General features: G+C 41.3%; 1 protein-coding gene across 6 annotated transcripts in view; it reads left to right on the forward strand.

The window, feature by feature from the left end:
- ZNF516 (zinc finger protein 516) overlaps positions 1-27,461 on the forward strand; it is a 112,306-nt gene that overhangs the window by 36,400 nt on the left and 48,445 nt on the right. For 5 of the 6 annotated variants that reach the window (XM_068147561.1, XM_068147560.1, XM_068147559.1 and 2 more), the window contains exon 2: positions 7,533-9,563. In XM_068147561.1, the coding sequence (XP_068003662.1) occupies positions 7,658-9,563 (1,906 nt within the window). In that variant the 5' untranslated portion in view covers positions 7,533-7,657. Of the gene's footprint in view, positions 1-6,934; positions 7,110-7,532; positions 9,564-27,461 lie in introns of all 6 variants that reach the window. The other variant, XM_068147562.1, reaches the window with a different exon arrangement.

Consider the following 27,461-nt stretch of genomic DNA (forward strand, 5'->3'; position numbering starts at 1 on the left):
ACAGTGCTGCCCATGTATATGTGCGTCTCCACAGACATGCATGAGCAGGCAGTGTCAATGCCATTGATTTGAATAAGGAGGTAATGCACAGTATTGAGGTGACTTTGCTTGCAGTTGTAACTGAGTTATTTTATTGGTTTGATACTATAAAAATTGTGGATGTTGCTTCCACTTCTAATTTTTAATACCTGAGAATGTCAGGATGCTGAAGTAACTCACTTGGTGGGTGTGGCCAAATAGGAAAACATTATTGTTATATAAAAGTAAACTTGAGAGGTTTTTTGTTTGTCCTTCAAAGATTATTTTTTTTAACCCTAGATGATGCTTATAGTCAGAATTAGTGATACTCTTATCAGAATAAGGGCTTTTGACTTTTCAACATATTCCATTAATGACCCTAGGAAAAAAAAAAAAAATCACATCTGCCCTAGTGCAGTTCTTTTCTTTTCTAGGACTGATCAATAATCACATTGTGTATTCATTCCCCCCTCCCCCCTGAACCCTGCAAGGTCAACTTTAACTACTAGTCTTTATATTTCAGAAAAAGAACATAGACTTCCTTATGCATTAATATTATTGGTCTCAGTGTTTCCTTTGGATCTAGTCTACCATTACCTATCAAAAAAAAAATCAGTTGACTTTTTTTCTGTTGTCTTTTTTTTTTCCAATGTAAATACTATATCTGTCATTTTACAGGAGAGCTTTTCTCCTGTCTTCTGATGCTTTGTTGAGGTGCTGTGTTAAGATGTCTAGGCAGGAATTGGACAGAGGATACTGAGTTTTGCAATGGTTGTGCGATTTAAGTGGATCCACTCTTGATTGTATTGTGGCATGTGACAGTGACAATGGGAGAACAACAATTTCAGGGCCTCGTGTCTGGATGGTAACACAGCTGCTGCAATAAAGTCCTGTTATGGTTGACCGGTCAGTCACATTTGGACAGTTATTTCTAATTAGAAGTTCTTATTTGCGTTGCATTAGAAGAAAATAGTTTGACGCAAACTGGTAGATAATGTGCTTGAAGTTTGTTCATCCTCTCTCCTCCTTGCCTTGAAAGATTAATGGTACTTTTTTTTGGTTTTGTCCTACAGTCAGAATAAATAGCCTCGAAAGAACATAACCTTAAAAATAAGCTTTAAAAAAAAATAAATCACTGTAATATAATGGTCAGCAGCAACTGCTGTAAAATAAAGGATTATTGTGGGTAGCTCTGTCAGTGTTAGACAACACCACTAGTTTAAGTCTAGTGATGGTGGCATTTTGTGATTTCTATATTGTTGGGGTTTTTTTCCACAAAAGTACTAATGATACTGGTTCCCTTTTATTCATTTCTTCATATTAGAGGGGAAATGTAGTTTGTTCATAATGGATTATTGATTGGTCTGCAAACAGCAGAAGCCCCAAGGCCTTGTCATCAATGGTACTTACTCTCCCAATAGTGAATGCATCGCTTCATGCAGCTATTTGCAACCCCAGTCTGTAGAATATAAGCCTGTAATTGTTACTGTTGTGTAGTGCAGTTTTTAGGGAGAGGAACTCTTCATTGTCATTATGGGATTTTCCCCCTCAATTTGTTCAAAGAATAGTCCCTTTGTTTTGGTAGCAAGATAAAGCTTGTCCTGGATGTTAATGATATATTTCAATTCATTGCTTAGAATACTACAGTATAACTAATAAAGTACATTTCTTTGTCTCCCTGAAGACAAACACGCACAGTATACTAAAACACAAAATATGCACTGAGTGGGTGACAGCTCTGTGTTTCTCAACACACCCCGTAGCAGTGCAAAAGCAAACTCCCCCTCCTTGCTCCTGAACTCTTTCTTGAAGAGCAACAGAAACATCTTCGGTTTGAGAGCGATCACCTTGCTGCAAATGCCTACCTCCAGCTTTCCTAGCATTAGTGTCTTTATAATTTTTTTTAGTGTATTCTTTCCCCTGCTATAAGGGTGTGGCATGGGTTGAGAAAGGCCTGACTCTGCTCTCCCAGCCTTGGCTGCTGCTCTGAAGCCTCCTGCAAAATGTCATTAGCTCATGGAGGGAGAAAGACAGAAAAACATATGATGTATTTGGAGAAGCTCAAAATAATATCTCAGGGTTCAGACAGCAAACTTTTTAAATGGGAAGAGCTTCCCCAGCTGCAGGGACAGGCTGGCTTAAAATAATTAAACAAAAAAAAAGTATTGCAAAATGCTGCTGAGGGGTTTTACGAAGCCTAAATGGAAATAAATTACTAGAAAATCCTTGTTTGTTTCTTTCCAAGAGCCTTTTTTATTTTGCCTTTCCAGTCCTGTCAGTTTCGGCAGGCTTAAACCAACTTCAGGAGGTCTGTTGTCGAGAGTGTCGCCTTTAATAGGGGAATACATTTGAAAATCTGACAGTCTTCTACAACTGACTCAAGATTTTTGGGTAGCATTTTACTGGATTAATTCGGATTGCTCTCAGAAAATTAGTTCAGAGCAGTGCTACCTTGACCCAATGGCAGGCTTAGTCTACATGTTGCAGAATGACAGGATTTCCTGCAAAGTATGGGCTTACTATTTAATGACAGTGATTGCTCTTCTGCCCTCTGATATAGTCTGAAGGATGCTATCAGCCTAAGGCAATAGAGGGTCTATAGGAATTTGGGTGGGACTGGTGCCTAAAAAGAGGAGAGCAGGATGAAACCTTTAATCAGGGTGGTGGATTCTGATCCCCACGGGATCTAGGTGTTCAGAAGAAACCATGTCCCCTCACAAAGCGAGGAGAAGGATGTGCTGGTGTATGTAGAAGATGGTGTCTGCAGCCTGGGAAGAAGACAGGGAGGAGGAGAAGAGTCTCCATGGTTCAATGAGCATGAAGGCTGGTGAGGCAGTTGTAAAAACTTCTCTGTCTTTTGTCCTCCTTTTTCCCACACTTTGGTCTCTTCTGGTGTCTTCATTCTGAGCAGCAAAGTCCAGCTCTGGGAGAACCAGATCCTTCTCAGAGGAGGAGAGATCAGCTCTCTAGGTTGCCATCCTTTGAAAGCTGCAGCTTTTCTGAAGTACACCTAGATCATGTGCGTTGTCCTATTGTTTCTTCATCGAGAAGGAATTTCAGTAAGATATTTTTTCCACAAGATCATGTCTCACAGTGTTTGTTTTGTTTTGGTTTGTTGTGGGTTGTTCTTTTTTTTTTAAAAAGTCGTTGTAGCTTTTGGCAGTGGAACATGGTGGAATTATTACAGTGTATATTCAAAATCTTGGAGATTAGAGAAGTGATATTTTTCCAGTGAATTTGTCTTTCAGCTGGAACTTGAAGTACTCACAGCCAAACTGAAAGCAGTTTGTTCTAAAATACAAACAGGGCCATTTGAATAGGTCTGTGTAGCTTCCCAGATTGTATGTTCTTGTTCAATACTTACTGAAGAGTTTCCTCTTCTTCATCTACAGCCCATGCAATATGATTTTTAAAGTCAGGTTTAACTGAAGATAAATTAAAAAAGAATGTATAGTCTTCTGTATGATTAAATTGGAATAATCTGTTTTCAGCTTAGTATGCACTGCACAGGATATTCCTATGTAAGAAAGGAATTTTCAGGTACATTCTCAGTGTGGAATCACATTCTATTTTCCAATTTTCTTATGTTGCTTATCTTCAATTCCTTTTTTATTACTTGTTTTCCAAGAGGCACAAAAGATCCTTAAGAGTACCTATCTCACCCTGTGGGGAGTCCTCACAGCATACCTCATTCTCTTCCAGTACATCCAGGTTGCAGGAAGAGAAGAGTAATAGGTATTCCAGAGTGCTCCTGTTTTATTTGAAGTGCTGTTCCACTGTACTTCATGTGCCTGCTTCACTTCAAGACTATGTGAGGGGCTTGCAGAAGTTGTGAGGATGGTGCTGCTGTGCCACTGGTCTACCTGCTGTACTGCAGGGCTACCATGTGGCCTTGCTGGTGAAGCTGTGCCTTATACTGGGTAAGGTCCCTGAGCTCTGTGGTGAGAGCAGGTCGCTTTGACCAAGTGTTTTCTCTCAAGAAGAGAATTCAGACATCTGTTGTTTTAAAATCAGAAAAGTTTTGATGCCTAAATGTTTGAATTAGAGTTGACTGACAAATACATGGTTTAATCTCACAGGAAAGCTTGATTTCCCTTCTTAAGGGAGGGTAAAAAAAATTGTTTGTATTTGTTCCCATGTGGGTCAAGGCAAAGACTCTCTGTGAGACAGTGGGTGGAGGAACAAGCCTTAGAACTTAAATAATTGACTAAACAAAGGCATTTCTTGGCATGCCACCCCTCCTGGTTTTGAGTCTTTGTTCGTGTTTCTCTTGCACCTTGCTTTATATAGCAAGCCTCCATGTAAACAGTGATGATGTTAAGTGCCTCAGTTTGTTTTAAAGAGGTTTGAAAATGCCTCCTGCACGCTGACAAGTAGCTTCTTACTTGAATTTGAATTGTTTCAAATTTGTCACATTGTCAAAATGCAAATATTTTTGTCATTGTAGTCAGCCAGAAGGAAGTTAAAATAGCTAGGGCAAATTTTTACTCACAGCAGAAGAGCAATCAGTATAGTTTGATTTACCAGTTGACATCTCCCATCTCTTGCACCATCTTTGAAATGGTTTAATGGTTTAATAATTAATACTAAGGAGGAAGTTGATAAGATTCTTGACAAGTGTCCTTTCCCTCATTTTGTATGTTCAGTCTTCTGAACTGAATCTCTTTTCAGTTGCAATTTGTGGTTCTGCTGCTTCTTTTTAATGAGCACTGGCTTTGCTGTGCTGTAAAAAGGCCATGTAAGCCCCTATAATACAAGAACTACATTTTTAAGTGGCACTCAAATGATGTGAGAAGGCAATTGTAAGTTCTTTGTGTATGTTTGCATCAGTCAATTTACCAAAGCCTGAGGGAGACCTGCACGCCTCGTGTAAAGCAAACTCAGAGTGAAGGTGCGTCTTCCCCTTGGAATTTCTGTCTGTGGAAAATCAGGCTTGAAATTTCGTGTCTCTTGAAAGTGTATGATTTCAAATAATTCAAACCTAGCAATACTTCATTTCAACTTTTAAAGTTGCAGATTGCAGTTCATTGACCAAGCTAATGTAATAAAGATGAAGCAATTTTCCTCAGAATATTTTGGTGAAGATGATAACACTTCCATTAAGTATTTTAGACTAATAAAATAATTCGGTAATTTTTTAACTCTGACATTTTCCCCCTCAGGCCTAGTTTAATACAGGGCTGGGGGGATCTTCTGTGAGTGGCTAATATCCCCCTTCTAAGTAATGCTTTCTTCAGATCCTCATTTTCATAACTAAGTTTCATTCATGAAAATGCTGTAAATAATTGAAGTGGACTATGTCAAGACTAAGCACGGGAAAGCTGTGGCCAAGTAAACAAAGGGACTCTGAAGTTTTGGATTTATATGTGCCTGAACTATTCCTTTGAACTTTGAGACAGGAAACACTGTCAAAAGTTGAGTTAAAAGGGAACCTCCATCTAAACCCCTCCCCCCCAAAAGTCAGTCTACCAATAAACACAAACTGTAGAAAATGCAAAATATGAAAACCATTATATAAAATATGTGGAAAAATCTGTCCCCAAAGCTTGCTGTCCTTATTCTACCATGGTGCAAAACATTTCAGAAGAAGCTGTTCACAAGTGTTAAATGCAAGAAGTTATCATGGTGTCTTTGATTGTAAGACAATATGGGTTGTTACTTGGCAGATTTAGATTATGGGTCAAATGCATAGAATATTTTCTGAATTGTTTCATCCATCAGTACGCAGTGTAAACTACATTTGTATTTTCTGTTTTGCCTTGTTCATACCTTCTGGTACTCAGGGAAGTTTCTTACACTTCCCCTTAAACTGGTTGTAAATGGCTAATTTCAGAGATGAATTTAGATACTCTTGTTTGTAAACGTCCTGCTTCTATGGACTTCTGAATTTGTGATCTATTACTTTTTTTTTAATCATCATAAATTAGCCCTAGTATAAAAATGCTTCAAGAAAATAAATTACATTTGTAATGTATCCCTTATGTATAATTGTCAACTCTCTGAGGAAAAGGTAGTTTGAGGAAATGCTGTTGATAAGTCTTAACATGCTGAATGGATATTAGAGATGCAGAAAATTAAACCCAGCTCTTGTAGTATATAAGAGGGCTAGATTAACTAAAACATAATTAAGTTATTTTATAGTGTGTAACTGAGATGAGCACTGCATCAGTTTTACCTTGTTTTTTGTTAAGCTCATGATGGTGATGTGGGTAGAGTATTTATTTACATACTGAAGGGATCTGAGAAACTTTAACATTTGCAGCTGGAGATACCTATTTTTATTTATTGAGTCGTAGATGCCAAGTGATGGATGTGTGAATATATGGTCTTGTTATTGCTCTGCATATTTTTAGCTGTGTTTTAGAAGCTGATGTTTTCTAAATGAAGTAATAGATTGCTTCTCTTTATTAGAGGATACAGTATTCTTTGATCTTAGTCATGTGGTGTTTGGAGTACTTAAAGAGGATAGGAAGTGGGGGGAGATTTTTGTTTCACAGTGTAGTCATTGGAAAAGGAACAGTCTGTAGAGATCTTAACCATTGGCTTTGGCTGTGTACACGGTGAAGAATTGCTGGTGTGTTGCATCCTGCATTGTTGAGGCCAATATTGACTCTTAGATTTAATCATGACAAAATACAAAAGCCTTTAAACTTTTATTAATCAATTTTGTTAATCAAAGTTGTTTCTTGGTTTGTTTGTTTGTTTATGGCTAGGACTGCTTCATTGAGGTGGGTGGTGCTGTGGTTTCCCCTGTATCTTGTTGACACAAATGACTCACTTTTAAGATCATTTGATACCTAGGCACATTATTGTTACTTACTTTGTTAGATTGAGACTAAATATTACACTTCAAGGGCTTTTTTTCTTTGTTGTCCATCAGGAAATAACTTTTAGTTTTCCTGAATGCTTTTCTCAGGCACTGGATGCTTGTTTTCCCTCTAATCAAAGTACTGAGCGTCCTTAGCCTCTGCGCCTGCTCTGTGCATGCCACATCAAGCACAGCAGAGCTGTCTGAGATGCAAAGTAATGAAGTTGCCAGCAGGAATATGATACTTGCTAAAGTCTCTAGGAGAGCCTTTTATGTTTGGCAAGTAAGTATTTTACATGAAATTACACATGATGGTAAAGCCACAGATTTAAAGTGTAATAACCCCCTCAAGAAATGTTTTTCTCATTTAAGATATATTTTTAGCCACTCTGTCTGGTTTTAAAACAAAAAGTATTTTTAAAGTTTGCACTTCTTAAAAGCCACTGTGATGTCAGTTTATGGAAATGAACATTTGCTCTTTTGGGGATTTTACTTGTTTATTAATGATGCTTGCCACTGAAGTCTAGAATATCAGCAAAAGGAGAAGCTGCTGCTTTTTGGTGCAGCAAACTGTAGTATGGTATGCTTCTGACTGCAGAGCGAGTGATGGAAGCTGTTCAATTAAAAATATCAATAGTTTTAAATGTGTTTAAGAATGTATTTCTGCAATTGCTGTACATTTGTGTGATTTTTGTTCTTGTTTCAGGTGATCTATGCCAGCCGCTTACAGAGCACGGAGAAGTAAATCAGTGCTTTGGACTCTGTCGAGCAGGTGAAAGGAGAAACATTACCCCAAGAATGAAGCAATAAAACATCTCTCTGCAGAACCGTATGATTGAAAACGCGGTCCAGCCCTCTTCTGCTGCCGGACATCCTTTTGTCCTCCTGCCCCTCTCACCCAATGTTGCTGTAATACACATGGATCATACAAGAGAGGCATCAATGGAGTTGCGGAGATCCTCCAGTCCAGGCAGGCTAAGCAAGAGTGACATGGATACTGAGAAGACCATGTGCCACAGCTGCTGCATCTGCGGTAAAAGTTTCCCTTTTCAGAGCTCCTTGTCACAGCACATGAGGAAGCACACGGGTGAGAAACCCTACAAATGCCCATACTGTGATCACAGAGCATCTCAAAAGGGCAACCTGAAGATCCACATCCGTAGTCACAGAACAGGCACTTTAAGTCAAGGGCATGAGGCGGAGATGGGAGAGGCACAGCTGGGGGAGATGGGTGTTTCGGAGGGCCTTGGTGGGTGCACCAGCCCCACTAAAAGTACATCTGCCTGCAACAAGATCTTGAATGGTACTGCTCAGGTAGACAGCAGCAAGATCTTGTTGAGAAGCAGCAAGAAGGAGGTCATGGAGGTGGTGCCAGCTGAGGAGGGTGGCAAGCTGACCTCTTACCAGTGCACATTCTGCAAAAACAAATTTGAAAGGAAGAAGGATCTGGAGCAGCACCTACATCAGGTCCACAAACCATTCAAGTGCAGGTTGTGTAGCTATATGACTCTGAGGGAGGAGTCACTGTTAAGCCACATAGAGAAGGACCATATAACAGCTCAGGTCCCAAATGGGGAGGCCTACACTGAGAACTGCAAGAGTGAGCTGAGTGCAGGCGAGTTTCCATGTGAAGTCTGTGGTCAGGCTTTTAGTCAAACCTGGTTCCTGAAAGCTCACATGAAAAAGCACAGGGGGTCATTTGATCACGGGTGCCACATTTGTGGCAGGAGATTCAAAGAGCCCTGGTTTCTCAAAAATCACATGAAGTCACATGGTCCCAAGACTGGGAGCAAAAACAAACCAAAAAATGATTTGGAGCTGATAGCCACTATCAATGATGTGATACAGGAGGAGATGATTGTGACAGGCCTGTCTCTGTATGAAGTTTGCACCAAGTGTGGGAATCTGTTTACAAATATGGAAAGCCTGAAAGCACATAACGCTGTTCACTACCGGGCACAGCGCGGCGGTGCCGGGGATAAAGCTGAGGGCTTAACTGATGGGACCCTAAGCTCCTCGGTAACGAAGCAGTTTTTCTTGCAGTGTCTCAATCTAAGGCCATCTGTGGGGCTGGATAGAGTTACTAGAGGACAGCCTGGGAAAAGAGTAGCTGAGCTGGATCCAGTCAGTAGCTACCAAGCTTGGCAGCTGGCCACCAAAGGAAAAGTTGTAGAGCCTTCAGAGTACGTGAAGTATTTGGGATGGGATGAGGCCTTAGCAGATGCAGATGTGACTTATGACAAGGATAAGAAAGAGTACATCCTTGTCAACCAAGAGAAGCGCAAACGAGACCAGGACTCACCCAACTCCTCCAGTAACCCCAAGAAGAAGAGCTGCAGCAGCGGGCGCCCAGAGAAAACTGTGGTTGCCCCACCAGGGGAGAGCTGCCCATTGACCCAGGGGGACCTGGACTACCGTCCTGCCTCACGGCAGAGCCGGCGAGGCACCCAGAACAAGTCCACTGAATGCTTTGAGTGTGGGAAGATCTTCCGCACCTACCACCAAATGGTGCTGCACTCGCGGGTGCACCGCAAGGAGCGGAGGAGCTGCAGTGAGGGTGGGACGGCCACCCAGCCTGACCGCTATGGCTCCAGCAGTGAGGAAGGAGACTCAGGGTCTGTCAGTGGGCCCAGCACACCTGGCTCTGCATCTGCTCCAGAGGATTCAGCTACCTCTGGCCTGGGAGAGGAGGCAGCTGAGGAGAGCTCGGAGGAGGGAGCAGCCAACCCCTCACTAGGTAAGATTGCTTCCAGCTTTGTTCTTCTCACTATCACTTATCTCTGCATCTTGTCTTGTGGGACATGGAGATGAGGCAAGGGACAGAGATGCAAAATCACATGAGAGTTTAAAGGTGATGTAGATGAAGACCTGTGCCTGTTGATCGCTGCTGCTTGTCTTGGCATAGTGACTAATTTCTGGTGCAGATAACAAAAAAAAAGATCAGAGGAAATCTTTATAAGGTGCAGGTGTCTGTGAAGGATGCCTGAGAAGCATTTTACTTGACTATAGCGATGCTTTAGGGTAAGGTAGAGTTTTCCCTGGACATTTCAGGGTTTTTTTTCCCCAATTCATGGGTGTCATGGTATTGTTCTGCCTGTAGCATGCATGTGTAGCAGGGACCGGGGCACAACCTGTGTATCGTAGCCCTGAAGCATGTAAACTTGTTCACTGCCAGCGTGAGAGGTGTCTCTCTCCTCTTCTCTGCTTCACTTCCCAAATTGTGTTTATAACTCCAAAGGCTATAATTAATCTCTCTGGAATAAAGCAGTCCTTTGAGCCCAACACTGCTAAATGGAACAAATTATTCTCCAAATAGAAGCAAAGTAAATATTTAAAAGAACACCGTTAAGCACTTCTGTACCTTTTCTTTCCCCCCCCCGCCAAATGTTTTATTTTTGTTGTTCACCATTCTTTGTTTATAGTACCCTTTTAGAAATGTGAGATTAACCATTCCTGCCTTACTAGCCTTGCACAGAGGTTTTTTTGTTTGTCTTCTGTTTGGCAAACAATAATGTTTTCCTTTCAGTATTATTCTTTTGTTCTGAGGAACACAGAGTTAAACTTATTTTCAAGACCATTGTGGATGAAGTCAATCTACAGCATTGTGGAAGAGGGTGGGTTTATTCTATTAGCTGTGTTCTTTCAGGGGTTTATATGATGTTACAATTTCTCCTGGCTACAGGCCTTGTAGCGGAAAGCAAAATTACCCAGGGTTGTGTATTGGTAGTTACATGTTTTTCATGAAGTTTTGGAGCAGTGCTGGATACATTCTTTTTTTTTGTGTCATTAAGCATCTTTCCTGAAAGTCCCAAATAAACTTGGGGTTTACACTGCTTGGCAATACAGTTTTCAAAATACAAGGCATAGAGAGAAGACAGAAGGACTGAAATAGTAAAAGAATTAAACCCATCTGTTTGTCCTTAAACCTACAAGAATGGTCCTAAACTTGATTTTGCTGCAACTTGGATCTAGTCCCTGATGGGCAAATGGAGTACACACTAGAACATTAAACCAAGAACTCAATTTATTTATTTTTTTTTTTTATGCTTTCTTTCCCTTTCAATAAATCACAACTCCAAAAAGTCTTCACAGTATCACTTAGATTGGAAAGGACCTCGAGGATCATCGAGTCCAACCTATCAACACAGACCCCATGACTAGACCATGGCACCAAGTGCCATGTCCAATCTCCCCTTAAACGCCTCCAGGGTTGATGACTCAACCACCTCCCTGGGCAACCCGTTCCAATGCCGAATGACTCGCTTGGTGAAGAACTTCCTCCTCACCTCGAGTCTAAACCTCCCTTGGCGCAGCTTGAGACTGTGTCCCCTTGTTCTGGTGCTGGTTGCCTGGAAGAAGAGGCCAACCCCTTCCTGGCTACAACCACCTTTCAGGTAGTTGTAGAGGGCAATGAGGTCACCCCTGAGCCTCCTCTTCTCCAGGCTAAACAACCCCAGCTCCCTCAGCCTCTCCTCATAGGGCTTGTGTTCAAGGCCTCTCCCCAGCCTTGTTGCCCTTCTCTGGACATGCTCAAGTGTTTCGATGTCCTTCTTAAACTGAGGGGCCCAGAACTGGACACAGTATTCAAGGTGCGGCCTAACCAAAGCAGAGTACAGGGGCACTATGACCTCCCTGCTCCTGCTGGCCACACTATTCCTAATGCAGGCCAGGATGCCATTGGCCCTCTTGGCTACCTGGGCACACTGCAGGCTCATATTCAGGTGGCTGTCAATCAGCACACTACTTAACTACAAGCTGACTTAAATATTTTCACTATGATGATTTGCTCATTTAAAAGACTCAAAATTTGGCTTTCATATCTGCTGTGGAATTTTAGACACTGGAGGTTCCTTATGGGAGCTACTTACTGACTTCGTGTGAAAATCCATCAACTGATGCCAGAAACACCTTGGTACGCTTGATACAAGATAAAGTGGTCAAACTACACTTTTGCCTGGACTTAAATGGGGCTGCCGTGTTTTACCAGTGTAATGTACAGTTCCCTTGTGGGAACTCCTGTAATGGAGTTTTTAGCCTCTCTGGAGAAAGGCTAAAAACACCAAAACACATTTTCACATGATGTTCAAATAGGAAAGATGTTCTTATACACTCTCTGTATTAAGGACTTTATTGTTAACAAGAGGAGCCATCTATCCTATCTCTTTGCATATCCTACTTCTTAACTCAAACTTTGAGCCCTTGTTACAGGAGTGAAAGGTGAGAGTTGAAGTCACACAGTGTTTTCTGTCACAGGAATTAAGGCAACTGGCTTAAATGATTTCACTAGCCAACATTTGGAAACTCTTTTCTTTGGGTGCACAAATTGGTCCTGCATCAGCTGTAAGAAGCAAACTCATGTGCCTAAATAAAAGTCCATCTTGGAAAAAGGATGTGTTTGCACTGATGGGCTGGGAGGGTGGCTGCTGCATTTTGTATTGGCTAACATCACTGCTGAAGAGCTCATCAAGTATTTAACTGGCTAAAAAATTGTCTTATGACTATGAAAAATGTTGGCCTTGTTTCTAATGGAGTTTTGTCTAAATAAAATAACTGTGTTCATGAAGTGAACATTTGTTACGAGTTTGGATTTAGAAGACAGTTGGATTTTTATTTGTTTCTGTTGCTGTTCCTTCATTTTTGTTGTTGTTTTAAGGAACTTTCATAGGTCAGTGTTCAAGACCTATGTTTCTGATTTTTCTCTTTTTGGTATACAGATTGACTTACACTGTCCTTATATTGTTTTCTAAGGGACTGGGATCCTTCTGTCAAGCAGGCTGTGGGATTAGTTCTACTCTTTGGCAGATTGCTGCTTTAATCTGAGAGGCTTTCTTTCCTTCTCCTACAAACAGAAACTTGAAGTGTACAGAATATAGGCCAAATTCCACCCTCCTGTATGCTTGTGCTAGTATCAGGTGTTTTGGTATACCCTTGAAGCACATTTTGTCCTGGAATTGCTGCAGTTTGCAATCCTCTGCTGTGGCTTTTTGTAGTTATTTTTGCAGGTGAAGTTTATCTGTTGAGAGCTGTACTCCAGCCCCACAGATGGTATCCCTCCCCAGTGGAGGTGGCCAAGTAGAACTCTTGATTCCTGTTCCTGACATGCCTTCTATGGTGTTATTTTTACTCAGGATGTAGTCAGGAAAATCTTGTTCTACTCATAAGGTTATATAATAGCTATATAGTGTTGTTTTTTAACTTTCATATCTTTACTGTTTTTCCTCCCTTTGACACAGTAATATGTTATCCTAGGTCAGAAAAAGGCCTTGAGACTGACAGGTATTGAGTGTTGTGGCCTTGACTCTGCTGAAAGTACTTTGTGCATTTGTTCTTAATAATCTGAGCAGTCTTGTTGACACTAAGTGTCATCTTGCAGCAGGGAGGTTGGCAGTGCACCTCTGGTCACTTAGGGCCAACAGATGTTGGAGCCGAGTGTGACTGGGACTGGGAAGCACTGATACAGGGCTTGTCGGAAGAGGAGCAAGAATTGCACCTTGCATGTGAAATAGGGTTGAGAGCCTCCAGGGTAGTAATTTCTTTGCTCTTAACACAAAGGTAATTTGTCTCTGCTGTTTACGAAGAGTAACACAATGATTTCTCAAGCATGGGGGTAGTGTTTGCAAACCCAACTTGTCAGCTGCCAGAGGGTAAGGTAGTGGGTTACAAAGTGGTTTCCACCTTGTTGGAATGGGAGCGAAAATTAGTTTCCTGGAGTTACACACAGTGTGCTGTGTGATACCTGTCACAAAAAAATGTATGCAGGAGCTATATGTGTCTTGTGTGACAGCCATATGTGCCTTGTGTGACAGCCGTGGGGGAAAGAGTGGCCCAGTGTATATTCACTGTGTTAAGATACATCATAGTATAACCTGGCAGGCAGCTAAACACTACGCAGCTGCTTGCTCACTAATTCCCCACCCCATAGTGGGGTAGGGGAGAAAAATGGAGAAAAAAAGAGAAAAAAAACCACACAAATTTGTGGGTTGAGATAAAGGCAGTTTTAAAAGGACAGAAAAGGAAGGGAAAATAATAATAAAAACAATAACGATGAAAGAATTAGAATATAAAAGTGAGGGATACACAATGGAGTTGCTTACCGACCAATGCCCAACCAGTTCCTGAGCAACAGCCCCCTGCCAGCTTTCCCCTTTGTTTATATACTGAGCATGATGCCATATGGTATGGGATATCCCTTTGGCCAGTTTTAGTCAAATGTTTTAGTTGTGTCTCCTCCTAGCTTCTTGTTTCCCTCCTCACTGGTGAGGTGGTATGAGTAGCTAAAAAGTCCTTGACTTAGTGTGAACACTGCTTAGCAACAACTAAAACATAGATTTATTATCAACATTATTTTCATCCTAAATCCAAAACAGCTGTGTACCAGCTACTAGGAAGAACAGCTCTGTGCTGGCAAACCCAGGATGTTATTTACCCCTTGTTCTATACCATTTACATCATGCCTAGGTCCCACACTTTCCAATACATACAACTGATGACCACAACCTTTCCTGTCTTTTGATATATACACACAGGTATCATACCTTAGTCTATGGGTCATCCCTCTGAAATGTCCATTGAGTTCATTTAGTCCATGATTTTGGGCTCCATCTGTTGTAACAGCCTTTGAGGGCAGGAGAGATGGTCTGTAGTGTTGGATTGTTGAATGCTGAAGTCAGTTCTGGTTCCATCACTGCTATGCTTGTCTGCTTCTTTCATCACTGCACTTTGCCTGATTTCATCAAAATTCATTCTTCACCAGTCTGGGTAATTTTTACTGTAATATCACGGATATGGTATATAACAACCATAGTAGTGATGATACAAAGTACTATACAGCAATTAACGTCATACAATTCAGATCATTGGCTATTTTCATCCTGAATCAGATCCCCTTGAGGAACACATTAGATTTTCCCATCTTTTTGCATTACCCATGTCCTTGAGCAAAAGCAATCCCATGGATGGCTTTGCCTTTTCCTGAAGGAGGAATAACCCAGATTGTCTTCCCCAGCATATTTTTATGTGCATGACAGAAAGTTTACCCCCTTCTCCAGTATATTAAAGTTTTAGTGGGGCAGGGCTGTCTGGACTGGCAGATCCCCTAAGCGCTGACTAACTAGGTGGCTTTTGCTAATTGTGTATCCCAGTGTTCAAAGGGCCCACCTCTCAATACTCTCAGTGTAGTCTTCAACTGTCCATTTGATCATGTGATAGGGAATGTGATATACCCACTCAGTGCCATGCTCCTTGGCCCAGGTATCTTTGAGGTTTGTCTGGGAATGAGTCCTGTTGTCTGACTATTTTTTCTGGAGTGCCTTGTCACCACAGGTGTTGTATTCTGGGCAGTGACATGGGGCATAGAATATGTTTCCAGCTATCTAGTGATTGCTTCACCATTGTAAACACATGGTGCTTGCCTTGATGGGTTTGTGGGAGTGTGATATCAATCTGCCAGGCCCTTCCATATTCATATTCAGCCATTTTCCTTCCTAACACAGAGGCTCTAACTGCTTGGCTTGCTTGCTTGATGTGTATTTTGCATTTATGGATAAACTGTGCAGTAGTATCCATGGTCAAGTCCACCCCTTGATCACAAGCCCATCTATATGTTGTGTATCTTCCTTGACGACCGGAAGTGTCATGGGTCCTTTAAATTGGCCTATAAATGACACTTACGTTGCCGGTCCAAATCTACCTGAGCCACTTCAATCTTAGCAACCTGATCTGCTCTCTGGTTGTTTTGATCTTCCTCAGTGTCCTGACTTTTGGGTATGTGAGCATCTATGTGATGCACTTCTACAGCAAGGACCTCTACCCACGGAACAGTATCTTGCTATAATTTAGCAACCCAGGTGAGTTTACCTCTGTGCTGCCCCTTGGTCTGTTTCCATTGCTGCAGCTACCCCACAGGGCATTTGCCACCATCCAGTCCCAGTGTGCTGGGTATGTTGCGCTGGAGCTATGAGGTCTTTGGAAGCCCTGCACTGAAAGGTGGGTAACTTCAAGTGGATTTCCATGTGAAAAGAAGAAGGTCTGAGCAGTCACATGAATGAGAGAGCAGCAGAGGCTTGTCTTTTCCACACCTGTCAGTTGACCCACTGACTTCTTACTGAACTGCTGTTTTGGAGCTCTTTGTATTTGTTTCATTATAAAAACTCTTAGAAATTCATGGACAGATGTTCATTTAGTATCTTTTATCAGTAAATTTAAGGAAAAGGGATTTCTGGGTGTGGATTGCAAGTTATACAATCTAGAAGATATAACATAAACTGTTTATCCCATGTATGTTGTAAGAAAATCCTGTATGTAAATTTGAGTGCTGGAATGGAAACATAAAGACATCAGTAATTTTGTGAAAGAAGAAGAGTAGGAGACATTTATGAATCATAAATTTGGACTTTTTATTTTTTTTTTTCTCAGATACAAATTAAATCCAAGAGCTGGAGCTTTAACAAAAAGGGCCCAATTTCATAAGGCTTTTGAATTAAAATAAATAAAATGTAAATATTGTCCAAAGTTGCTTTAATTTTCCAGTGTAATGGTGAGGCTGTAAGTTGAGGGAGGAGAGGAACAGTAGGAGTAAAATCATCAAGTGAAAATAGAAAAATGTATATAGTAACTCCAAAAAGAGCTAATCCTGGTAACTGTTTTCTGTTGCCAAACTGAGTACATGAAACACAGCTGCCACCATCTACTACCAGGACGTCATTGTTCTTAGTATACGAAAGTGTGTTCCTCTGTGTGCAAGGGAAGTCCTCTCCACTGTTTAAAAACCAAACATTTTAACTATACATCTTAATCAAATAATTGTACTTTAGATACTTTTCATTGCAGACTCTCACTTACTGTAAATTTCACAATATCATGCCACTGAAGGCAGTGCTGTTTGGGCATTTTACACCAAATGAAGATCTTGTTCTCTATGTACAGACTTAAGAATGCTGAAGTTTCTTTAAGCATACAAGAAATTGGAGAATGTCTTAGTGCTGGACAATTGCTAACTGCTACCCTGGGCTTCCAACAATGAGGTAGTTTCAAGGAAGAACATGTACCAGTGGAGGCCAGTGACAAGCAGAGTCCCTCAGGGATCAGTCCTGGGACCCGTGTTGTTCAACATCTTTGTCGGTGTCATGAACAGTGGCATTGAGTGCACCCTCAGCAAGTTTGCTGATGACACCAAGCTGTGTGGTGCAGCAGACATGCTGGAGGGAAAGGAGGCCATCCAGAGGGACCTTGACAGGCTGAAGAGGTGGGCACAAGCCAACCTCATGAAGTTCAATAAGAGCAAGTGCAGGGTCCTGCATCTGGGTCTAGGCAATCCCAGGCACAAATATAGGCTGGGCAGTGACTGGCTGGAAAGCAGCCCTGAGGAGAGAGACTTGGGGGTGCTGGTGGACAGAAAGCTCAACATGAGCTCTCAATGTGCACTTGCAGCCCGCAAAGCCAATCAGATCCTGGGCTGCATCAGGAGAAGTGTGGCCAGCAGGTCGAGGGAGGTGATTCTCCTCCTCTGCCTTGCTCTGGCGAGACCCCACCTGGCATACTGTGTCCAGTTCTGGAGCCCCTATTACAGGAAGAATCTGGGTGCTGGAGTGTGTCCAGAGAAGGGCCACAGGGATGATCAGAGGGCTGGAGCACCTCTCTTATGAGGACAGACTGAAAGAGTTGGGGTTGTTCAGTGTGGAGAAGGGAAGGCTCCAAGGAGGCTGTATTGTGTGCTTCCAGTATCTGAAGTGGGCTACAAGAAAGCTGGGGAGGAGGGACTTTTTAGGGTGTCTGGTGATGATAGGACTAGGGGGAATGGAACAAAACTAGAAATGGGTAGATTCAGATTGGATGTTTAGAAGTTCTTCCCCATGAGGGTGGTGAGACACTGGAGCAGGTTGTCCAGAGAGGTGGTGGAAGCCTCATCCCTGGCTGCATCAAGAGACGTGTGGCCAGCAGGTCAAGGGAGGTGATCCTCCCCCTCTACTCAGCTCTGGTGAGACCCCACCTGGAGTACTGCATCCAGTTCTGGAGCCCCTATTACAAGAGGGACATGGATGTGCTGGAATGTGTCCAGAGAAGGGCCACGAGTATGATCAGAGGGCTGGAGCACCTCTCCTATGAGGACAGACTGAAGGAGTTGGGGCTGTTCAGGCTGGAGAAGAGAAGGCTCTGAGGTGACCTAATTGTGGCCTTCCAGTATCTGAAGGGGCCCTACAAGAAAGTTGGGGAGGGACTTCTCAGGATCTCAGGTAGTGATAGGACTAGGGGTAATGGAATGAAGCTGGAGGTGGGGAGATTCAGGCTGAATGTGAGGAGGAGGTTCTTCACCATGAGAGTGGTGGAGCCCTGGAATGGGTTGCCCAGGGATGTGGTTGGGGCGCCATCCCTGAAGGTGTTTAAGAGCAGGCTGGATGAGGCTCTGTCCAGCCTGATCTAGTGTGGGGTGTCCCTGCCCATTGCAGAGGGGTTGGAACTAGATGATCCTTGTGGTCCCTCCTAACCCTGACTGATACTATGAACAGTGTCTCAGTGACTTTTGTTAGATCCCTGCCATGAAGATAAAAAGAGTACACTGCGATTACACACAGTTAGTTTTGGCATCGCCTTGGAGTTGTTGTTGGAATATAAAACCCTCTCAACTTTACAACCCAGACTAATTGTTTTGGTTGTTATTGCCAGGGGGATTAATGCCAGGACTGCCAAATACAGCAAGTTGATGTTTTAAATCATAGGGGAAGTTGGGCAGGGGCAAGGACCCTGTGCTTGTAGAATTAAGATCCATTAGGTGTTTCGACATTTTGTGAAGTTCAAACTTTTCTTTAAAGCAAATGCAGTAAACAAAACAGTTACCTGCTTTGAATGTGCCTAATAAGGCCATTCAGAAATTGCTTCTTTAAGTGTGCTTTTTTCTATAATGCACATAGTCAAATCCCAATGTGCATAGCTAAGCCACATGCAGTGTGGTGTTTTCACATGATCTGAAGTTTCTCTGCAAAGCACTGCAGGTTGAGGCATAATTTTTTACCACTATAGGCCTGTGTGTATCTCCACAGCAGCACTTTGTTACCTCTTCCCTCTCCTTTGGACTCCTGTATGCACGTCCGGACTGAGGAGGGTATCTCCTATTCCTGTGGTGCTGCCATCAGCAGCAGCATTTTTGCTTTCATGTATCTTTAACTGTGGGTTGACATGAATGAGAAGAAATAGTGAAAGAACAGAACAAAATAGAAATTATGCTGATTGTTCCAAGGACATGGATAACAAGAAAAATGCTGGCAGTCACAATCGCTAAGGTATGTATCAAAGGGAAAGGAAGAGGGAAGAGTCACAGGACATCTAGAGATGTGATTAAAATCTCCTTTGGCATGGGTACCTCAGACATGAAATTGTTTGGCCCTTCCTTGAGGCTGATGATGGGAGCTGTGCTTCAAGAAGCTCATGCAAAAAGAGTTTGAATGGAACAGGGCAGCAGTTCTTTAGGACAATGTAATCTGTACCCTTTAATGCTATACATTTACCCTGACATCATACCAACTAAAGAATGTTTAATGATTGCCCTGTAGGCATCTTGAGTAATTTCCACTGTGTTCCTGATTACCACGCTATGCATTACTAGGCCCTGTTTCACTTGGTCTCACATAATGTGGGTGGCCAGCAAGAGTGTTAAACAGTAATTCAAGTTCCTCTTGCAACGGAGAAGGGTGATGAGAAACAGATAACACATAGTTAGCTCAAGTCAGAACTAGGGATTGCTGGCTGAGCTGTAAGTGTTTCAGTAGATGAATGACTTCTCACAACACAGATTGTCTTTGTTGTTGCTCAGAGACAACTTCTTTTGCAGCATTTTGAAGTTACTAATCCAGATGTTGCGCTGCTTTTATTCCTTGCAAGCATTTCAATAGAGAGTCTTGCTTAAGAACAAAAAAATTTTGTGCAGAGTATTTTGATCCAGCGTGTCAAAGATAATTCTGCTGTCTTTAGCTTTAATTGTTACTGTTCATTTTTTTGCAGGTTGCTATATACAATAACAAGGCACACAATTAGAGTGCTGCTTTGACCATGAATTTTAGTTGTGGGTCTGTGATATGAGTGACCAAGGCATAGCTCAGCTTGGAAGAACACTTGTACCAAGATGCTAAGGGAGAGATAGGTTTACCCGGCCTTTATTATATTTGTTAGAGAGCTAGGAAGTGATTGTGGTTTCTTAAAGGGAGCAGACAGTACGATAAGCTTAGCCCCAAAGCTTATGTAAGATGTGTTATACTTATTCCACAGCTTTTGGAAGAGATGCTTCTAAGGATTGCTTGTGTCTATGTTTAGTCCTTCCTGAATTGCCAGTCTCCATTCCATGCTTACCAAATACTAGCATTAAAAAAACCCCACAAAAAAAAACAAACAAAAACCCCACAAACCAACAACTTGCAAGGGTGTGAAAAACTATCATCAGGGTTTCCAGTTTTTGTAGTAGGCTTTTATTTCTTAGTCAATAAGTATTATAGACAGCTGCATATATGGACATGAGCTTGGGAATCCAGCTGCACAGTAACTCAGCTTTTGCTAAACCCTGACTTCTTAACACCTACCCTGGCCTTGCTGTCTTGTAAAAGACAATTTATCAGTTTTGCTATTTCCTTGTACAGGATGTTTCTATAACATCAAGGTATGGCATGTGAAATAGTGCTTTGTGACATTTATAGACATTAGATGACGTTGTGTAGTGCTTTTACTTTCTAGCAGTTTCTGATTAGTAAGCGAGGACTCCCTTTCCCTCCAGCTAATAAAACAAGAATCAAGCAATGAAAATTGCAATCGTAGTGTTTTTAATCTGATTTCCAAATATTTCAGTAGCACTGCAGCTGTGTTTACTGTGCTATAAATGACTGCTAACCAAGGGACTTGTGTAGCTATCTTTGATGTTAAATCTATTTTCTGGTTTGGTTTTTGTTGTTGTTTCTTCTAATTTTTTTTATTTTTTTTTTACCCCCCTGCTCTTAACATGGTTCATGGTCTGCCCTTCATCCATCTTAAACTGAGTCACATTTTCTTTGTTAATGCATTACATTTGGCAGTAGATGCTCTCAGTGGATATGGTTGGTTAAATTCTGCAGGAGCTGAAACCTGGAGGAGTCCCAGGGCTGCACAGGATATAAAAGTAATGCGCAGTTTGGCCTAGTGTTGGTAGATAATTTGTTTTCTGCAGGTGCATTTTACAAATACAAGTTTTACTAGGTCTCACTTGATTTCACTTTATTACTTTTTAACCCAGTAGTCTCATTTAAGCACTGGATTGCTTTATCTTGAATGTGCCTGACTGTGGTACCAGTAAAAGTCAAGAGCAACTTAGCTACAGTCAAGGGAACTCTTTACAGTGGGAGCATCAATAACTTCTTTTTATTCTCAGTTTTCTTTTGATTTCCTACAAGATTTACCAGCAGCAAAGTTGGCTTTTTAGGGAGTTAAAAAGCATATAGTGAATTTTATGGAACTGTGGAGAAAAAAAAATGAGTTTTCATTATAGTTTTCAGTGCCTTAGTCCTCAAATGAGACTTCTGGATCCTTCTTTTGCTTGGCGTATGACTGCTAATGTGTCATATTTTTGTGACCAATATCTAGATATTATTTGCAATGCCTGGATGGATTTGTAAATGTGTAGGGAACTGATTTTCATGGCGAATTTGTTTTCCTTGTTTATAGACAGCATGGGCTTGAACTGGCAAAGTGTTGAATGCTTTGGCCCTGATCCAGCAAAACTCTAACTTCTGGCTTGATTGTAAGCATATGAGCAGTCAGGTTAGAGTCATTGTTAACTGCTTTGTTAAACCACTTGGCACCTAATAGCTTAAGGTTAGGGAAGAATAGAGAAGTCTTTCTTTTCTATTATCAATGGCAGTGTAGATTGCATATCCTGAAATGCACTGTAGTATACAAACTTTACATGGGGTAAGATTAGGGGAGGAGCAAGTCTCAGAACTGTCTTTTGTGGATACTCTGTTAATGGATTTGGTTACGCTTTAGTGGTGCTAAGGGCAAAAATCCAGCACTTTGTTCTTTTAAAGTGCAGAACCTCTATTGAGACAGCGTCCGTGCGAAAGACAAAAGTACTCTCTCAATTGATGCTTATTGTAACTTGGATATGGCTGCTTGCTTAACATGGATTTAGAGCCTAATATATTCCTCATACAGAACTCATGGGCAAAGATTTGCCCTCCAGCTGTTTAGAACTTTGTTTGCCAAGTTGTTAATATCAGACCTCAGCTATCACTTCGTTATTTGTATAATTGTAGTCATGTTTGGAGTCTGCAAGTTAGAGGTAGTTACTCTGAGTCAGTTCTCCCCCCCCCCAATTGATACAAAATCCACTGTTTTTATTTATTTATTTAAGATTAAATTGGGGGTTATTTTGTAATACAAGACACTCCCAAACCTTGTGTTTCTTTGAGATAACAAATTCATCAGGCAGTTGAAGGCATGAGCTACACCTAACAGCACTTCAGAGGTGTGTGTTATCTCAGGATAGCATATGTCTTGTGATGTCTTACTGCTTAAATAGCATTTGAGGCAAGCTGTTGTCAGCAAAAAGTAAATATTTTGGGGGTGTGTGGAAAACCAGCATAACCACAAGGGAAATATAGGGGTTCTTTAGGAAGGGAGAACCTCAAGCCTAAACACCTTTTCTTTTTGACCCCACTCCTCCTTCATTTTTTGTGTATATTGACAACAGAGGTTGCATGCCAATGTTGTGATGGTGACAATCTAAGTGCAATGAATTGGGATGATAATGGGATGCTAAAGACTTCCTCTTTTCCCATCCCTGATGTACCCCAAGGTAGTGGAGCAGATAGTACACTTGGTCTTTGCCATTTGCATGTTTTTCTAGGTGTTTAACATCACTGAACCAAAGGTTTGTTCAGGTTTTCTGTGATTTACCCTTTATTCAGTAGGTAGTCAAGCTGTTTTTACTAGATAATGAAGCAAGTAGATCCTTTGCTTCCCTTAAAAGAGAATTAGAGAAGTACAGCTTACACAGCACATGGAACCCATTAATCTTATACCCCTTAGAATACTTTGCAGAAGTTTCTTGCCTTTGCACATGCCTGTATCCACGTACGCAGCAATTTCCCAGAAATGTCTTGACCTTAAGTACTGTTGAATCCTGGAGAAGCTTAAAAAATAGAGTCAAACACAGAATGGCAAGTAAAGTTGTACAGAAAAAAAATCCATCTTTACTTGGATTGTTCTGGGGTGGCAAAATGGGTACATGTAAGTGAATATCACTTGCTGCTGTAATGCTAAGTGTGCTTGGGATTTGTGTGGAAACAGGATGTTGGCTTTTTTTCATTCATTTATACACATAGACGTGACCTATTAGTTATAATTAAAACACAATCACTTTATTTTGCAAGTGAAGTTGTTAGGGATTTTTAACTTTGATGTTATCAGCATGCAAGTGCCTAATATTAAGGCTTGTAATGGAAACGAAGTGTTAGTAATGCATAATTAAATTTTTATGTGCTAGTAAAATTTTCTGCTAGACTGACCTTTCTTGGTCAGTTCTACTAGAGAAAGGTTTTAAAAAAAAAACACACAAACCAAAACATCTCTTCGGGTATATTCAGTAAGTTGAAATGCTGAGTTTGCTCAATCAAGTCGTCATGGAAAGTACTCTTCATACAGTATTTGCTCAAATTCCAGTTTTGCAACTTTCTCTGAAGCCTTCAGAAGCCAAAAGGAAAGAAACGTGATACCTAAGGGAGGTGAGTGTTGGGATGATCCAAAACCATAATGTAATTAAAAGCTCTTTCAAGCTGAAAAAGGATTGAAAAAAACCTAGGCAAAACTTCAGAAAGTGTGTGAGTGTATGTAACAAGTAAAGGTTAATCCATAGAAATGGGACAGGGCTGATGTGTTACTATTAGAGGTGCATCCAAATGACGCAAACCAACTTATTTTGGAAGCCCATTGATACTTCCAAGCAGACCTCTGATGCTGACAGTCCTCCAGAAATCCCTATTGTATTGGGAAGCAGAGGACACGCAAAAGCGCAAACCAGAAATTTGGTCTGCAAGAGCAGCCATGTCTGTGAATTTGCTTTCTAACAAATGTTTGGTCTGATGCACAGCATCTGAAGTATCACATATACATTAGAAAATAACCAATGTACACTTCTTTTATTGAGGGTCTGAATTTTGAGTGAGACAAAGTACTATTTCTCAATATATCTCTCTGGTGCTGTGGGTAACCTTGGGCTGGCACTACTGAGAGTGGGGTGCTGCGGGGCAGTGGACAGGACCTGGTTTGGGGCATTTCCCTTTGATACAGCTTGTTGCAATGATCATGCAGTTGTGAACTGGAGGAAGTGATAGACATGTTTGTCTCAAAGGTGTTGGACTGGATTTGAGCTGCTGTCAGCTACAAACCGTAGGTGGTCTGTGTAGGAATGGGAGCAAATGGGATCCTTAGGAGCAGCCTTGGAAAAGAAAAAAAAGCTGAAACAATGGCATAAGCAAGTAAGGTGGAGGTAAGCATTCTCTGTGTAAGCAGTGTCATGGTGTTAGCTTACTAATGGGTGAAGAGCTGGGAGAGTGGCTGAGGCCTGGAGCAGCGCATGCCAGGAGGGTTAGCATGCTGTGAGGAGTCAGTCTGTGCGGGCCCAGTTGGCACTTGAAAAACGAATGTTGTTTAAAGGAAGGAAATGAGTGACCGCAGAGTGCAGGTGGAGAGAAAGTGGAGCACTGAGGAAGGAGGTGCTGTAGCTGGGTGTCATCCTGTTCATGTTAGAGTGTGGGAGTGTGTCAAGGCAGGAGGTTATGCAGTGCCTTGGCTACAACCCTGCAGGAGCAGTCCCAGTGCTCAAGGCCATGCACATTGGCAGAGCAGGTGAAAGAGAAACAGGTAAAAGTTTCTTTGAGGTCCTGAGAACAGCAGAAACTGAAAGATGAAGTCACAAATAGGGGACTCCATTTGGATACTTTGTGAATCTTAGCATTTCACCTGGTAAATCACAAGGATGAATATATTTCTTTGTAATTTTTCACCTGAGTGCTTGAGTGTTGGGAGATAATCATTAATTGGGGGAAATACTTTGAAAGAAGACATTTACAGTTCTTCTACATGTGTTTCACCTTCCTGGTGAGCAGAGCAGAGGAATAAAAACATTTTAATTGGAAGTGGTGTTGAATGGGATGATTCAGAATGAGAAATTGATGGATTTTGAAAGCATGACTGTTAAAACTGGTGTGGCTGGACCTCTTGGCTTAAATGTAGCATGTAATTTCAAAGGCACTAAAGCCAGATACATAACTTGCCCCATATGTTTAGATACAGTGGAGGAGTTGCACATAGTGTTTTGAATGAAGGTGCTTATACCCTAGTAATGGGTATTTTATGAATAGTACTGTAGCTCCAGATACCTTTCTTTGCCTTTTATTATAACACTAATAAATTGGCACCCATGGCAATCACTATGTTTCTCAAACCAGCTTCAAAATCTTAATATCTTGTTTTCTTGTTACAGGCACTTGAAAGTACTTGCTGTATTTCTTTCCTTTAATGAAATGAACAGCTTGTTGCGAGCTAAGGTTGTACATTGGGTTCATAATCAGTTTTGCTTATACAGAATATTTTATTTTCTGCCTTTCTTTCATTTTGGGAGTATTTATATGCTAACAGAACTTCCATTAACTCCTGCTGTTTATTCTGTACCCTTAAGCTATATAGCTCTTTGTTGCAGCATCACAGTGTTGACCCTGGAATCAATTACTGTGCATAACAACCAGAATATGATGAGGCTTATTCTGTAGCTGTTGTTTTCCAGTGGTATTGGTGTATGTGAATCCATTGTAGTACGTGAAGCAGTAGGATAAATCTAAGAACTTCCTAACACTACCTGGCCAAAAACAACAGTGAAAGCAATACCGGAGAAAATGGGCTCCTTTGCCCATCTCATCTTTTACAGTCCCGAGGGTGCATCTGGGGAGAGTACAGCATTCTTCCTGCATTTGGAGAGTTGGGATGTTCTCCATTAGTTTTGAAGTCTGTCTCTTCCCTGGAAGTGAGTGCATGTGCAAATGTGATACAGATGTTGTATGAAAGTTTAATTACGCCTCTCTTTAAGTTGTGGTGCTGTTCTGTTTTGACCCCCACTCCAAAAGCCTATTGCTGAGAAGAGAAGGGGAACCATTTTCCCATTCTTGCCTTACTCAGGGGTTAATTATATTTTGTACTGTGACTGTACTTCAACAAAAGTTGAATGGAAAAACAAGATTCTTGACAAGAAGGCGGAAGTTTTTAGACCAGCTTAGATTTTCTGTTCTTTTTCAGGAATTACAAGTCCTTACCAATTTCAGCCGAAAGAAGAAATCCCACCCTGAGGTTAAATCTCTCTGCTGTTTCCTCATGTTTTTTTGCTGGTTGTTGACAGCCAGCTCAGTTAAATTCTCACAGGTGCAACTGTAAGCATCTAGCAGGAACTGAAGAAACACGAGTAAGCTCACTTAGGAAATCCTCTAGTAGCTTGGTGCTCACTTGAAGCAGAAGACCAGAAATACAGTTAGTGGCAGTTAGAAAAAAGGAAGAAAAAAGTAATACTCTAATAACTTAAAGGAATATTCTCTGCTCTAATTTCTGGGGTTAAGGTGTTACCACAGCTCTTCTCATAGTCTCCTCTATGTGCCCTCCTGAAGCTAATGAGGACATCACTTCATGACACTCTTGAAAACTAATACTATACTCTGTGGTTTTGGGATGCCAGACAGGCAATCAGATTGGATAAACACATTCCTTTTTATTTTGGTGTATTTATTTCTATGTTTACCTTTGTGCTCATTGTTCGTGCTTTCACAATTGCCAGTCTTTTCCCCCTTTATTTTTAAACACCCCTTTACAATACAACCAAATGAAACAAGCCATTCTTTCGAGATGACTGAGACCTGATTTATTTATATTTTCAGATAGCAAGAATAGTCTCACAATTTTTTTTATGACCAAATGTAACATGGAATTATTTTATTTTTAGTCATCTGAATCATGAAGTAATGAGATTGTCAGAAGCAGTTTCTCAGCTAAAATGGCTTGGAAGTCATGTTTGTGGAGGAAGATAATTGAGCAGATCTGAGCCAATTTTGGTGTATTTGGGGGTTTTGGGTGGTTCTTCCCCCAAGAAGTGCAGCTTACAGTTTCTTTCTGGAAAAACTGTCAGCTTTTTGGGGGAGGAGAAATATGTACAGTGTATTATTTCACATGCCATTTTAAAGAAAAAAATATCATCCCCTTGTCCATCATCTCTGTTGGCTAAAAATACCTCCTTTTTTTTTCTTTTTCTTCCCCCCCCCATCTTCCCCTTGGTTCTTTTAAGAAAACAGCTTGCATTGTCACAAAATTGTGTGTGAGATATTTTCTATTAGAAAGAAGCCAAGCAACAATGTCAACAGAATCATGTTTAATTGGAATAGTTGGCAAAGCCCTCCAAAAAGAAAAGGAAAAGAAAACTTTAAACAGGGATCAAACCAGAGACTTAAGGATTAGATAATGGCATATCTGAGAACTACGAAAGTGTTTATGACCAAAATCTTCCAGCAGGATTTCCCACTGGATGTTACTATTTTCAAACATCCAGCTGTGTCTAATTCTCTAAAGCTGCTGCGCAGCGCAGTCA

This window comes from Melanerpes formicivorus, unplaced genomic scaffold (assembly GCF_026170545.1).
Source record: "Melanerpes formicivorus ecotype bairdi unplaced genomic scaffold, bMelFor1.0.p_v2 SCAF_15, whole genome shotgun sequence".
Classification (NCBI taxonomy): domain Eukaryota; kingdom Metazoa; phylum Chordata; class Aves; order Piciformes; family Picidae; genus Melanerpes; species Melanerpes formicivorus.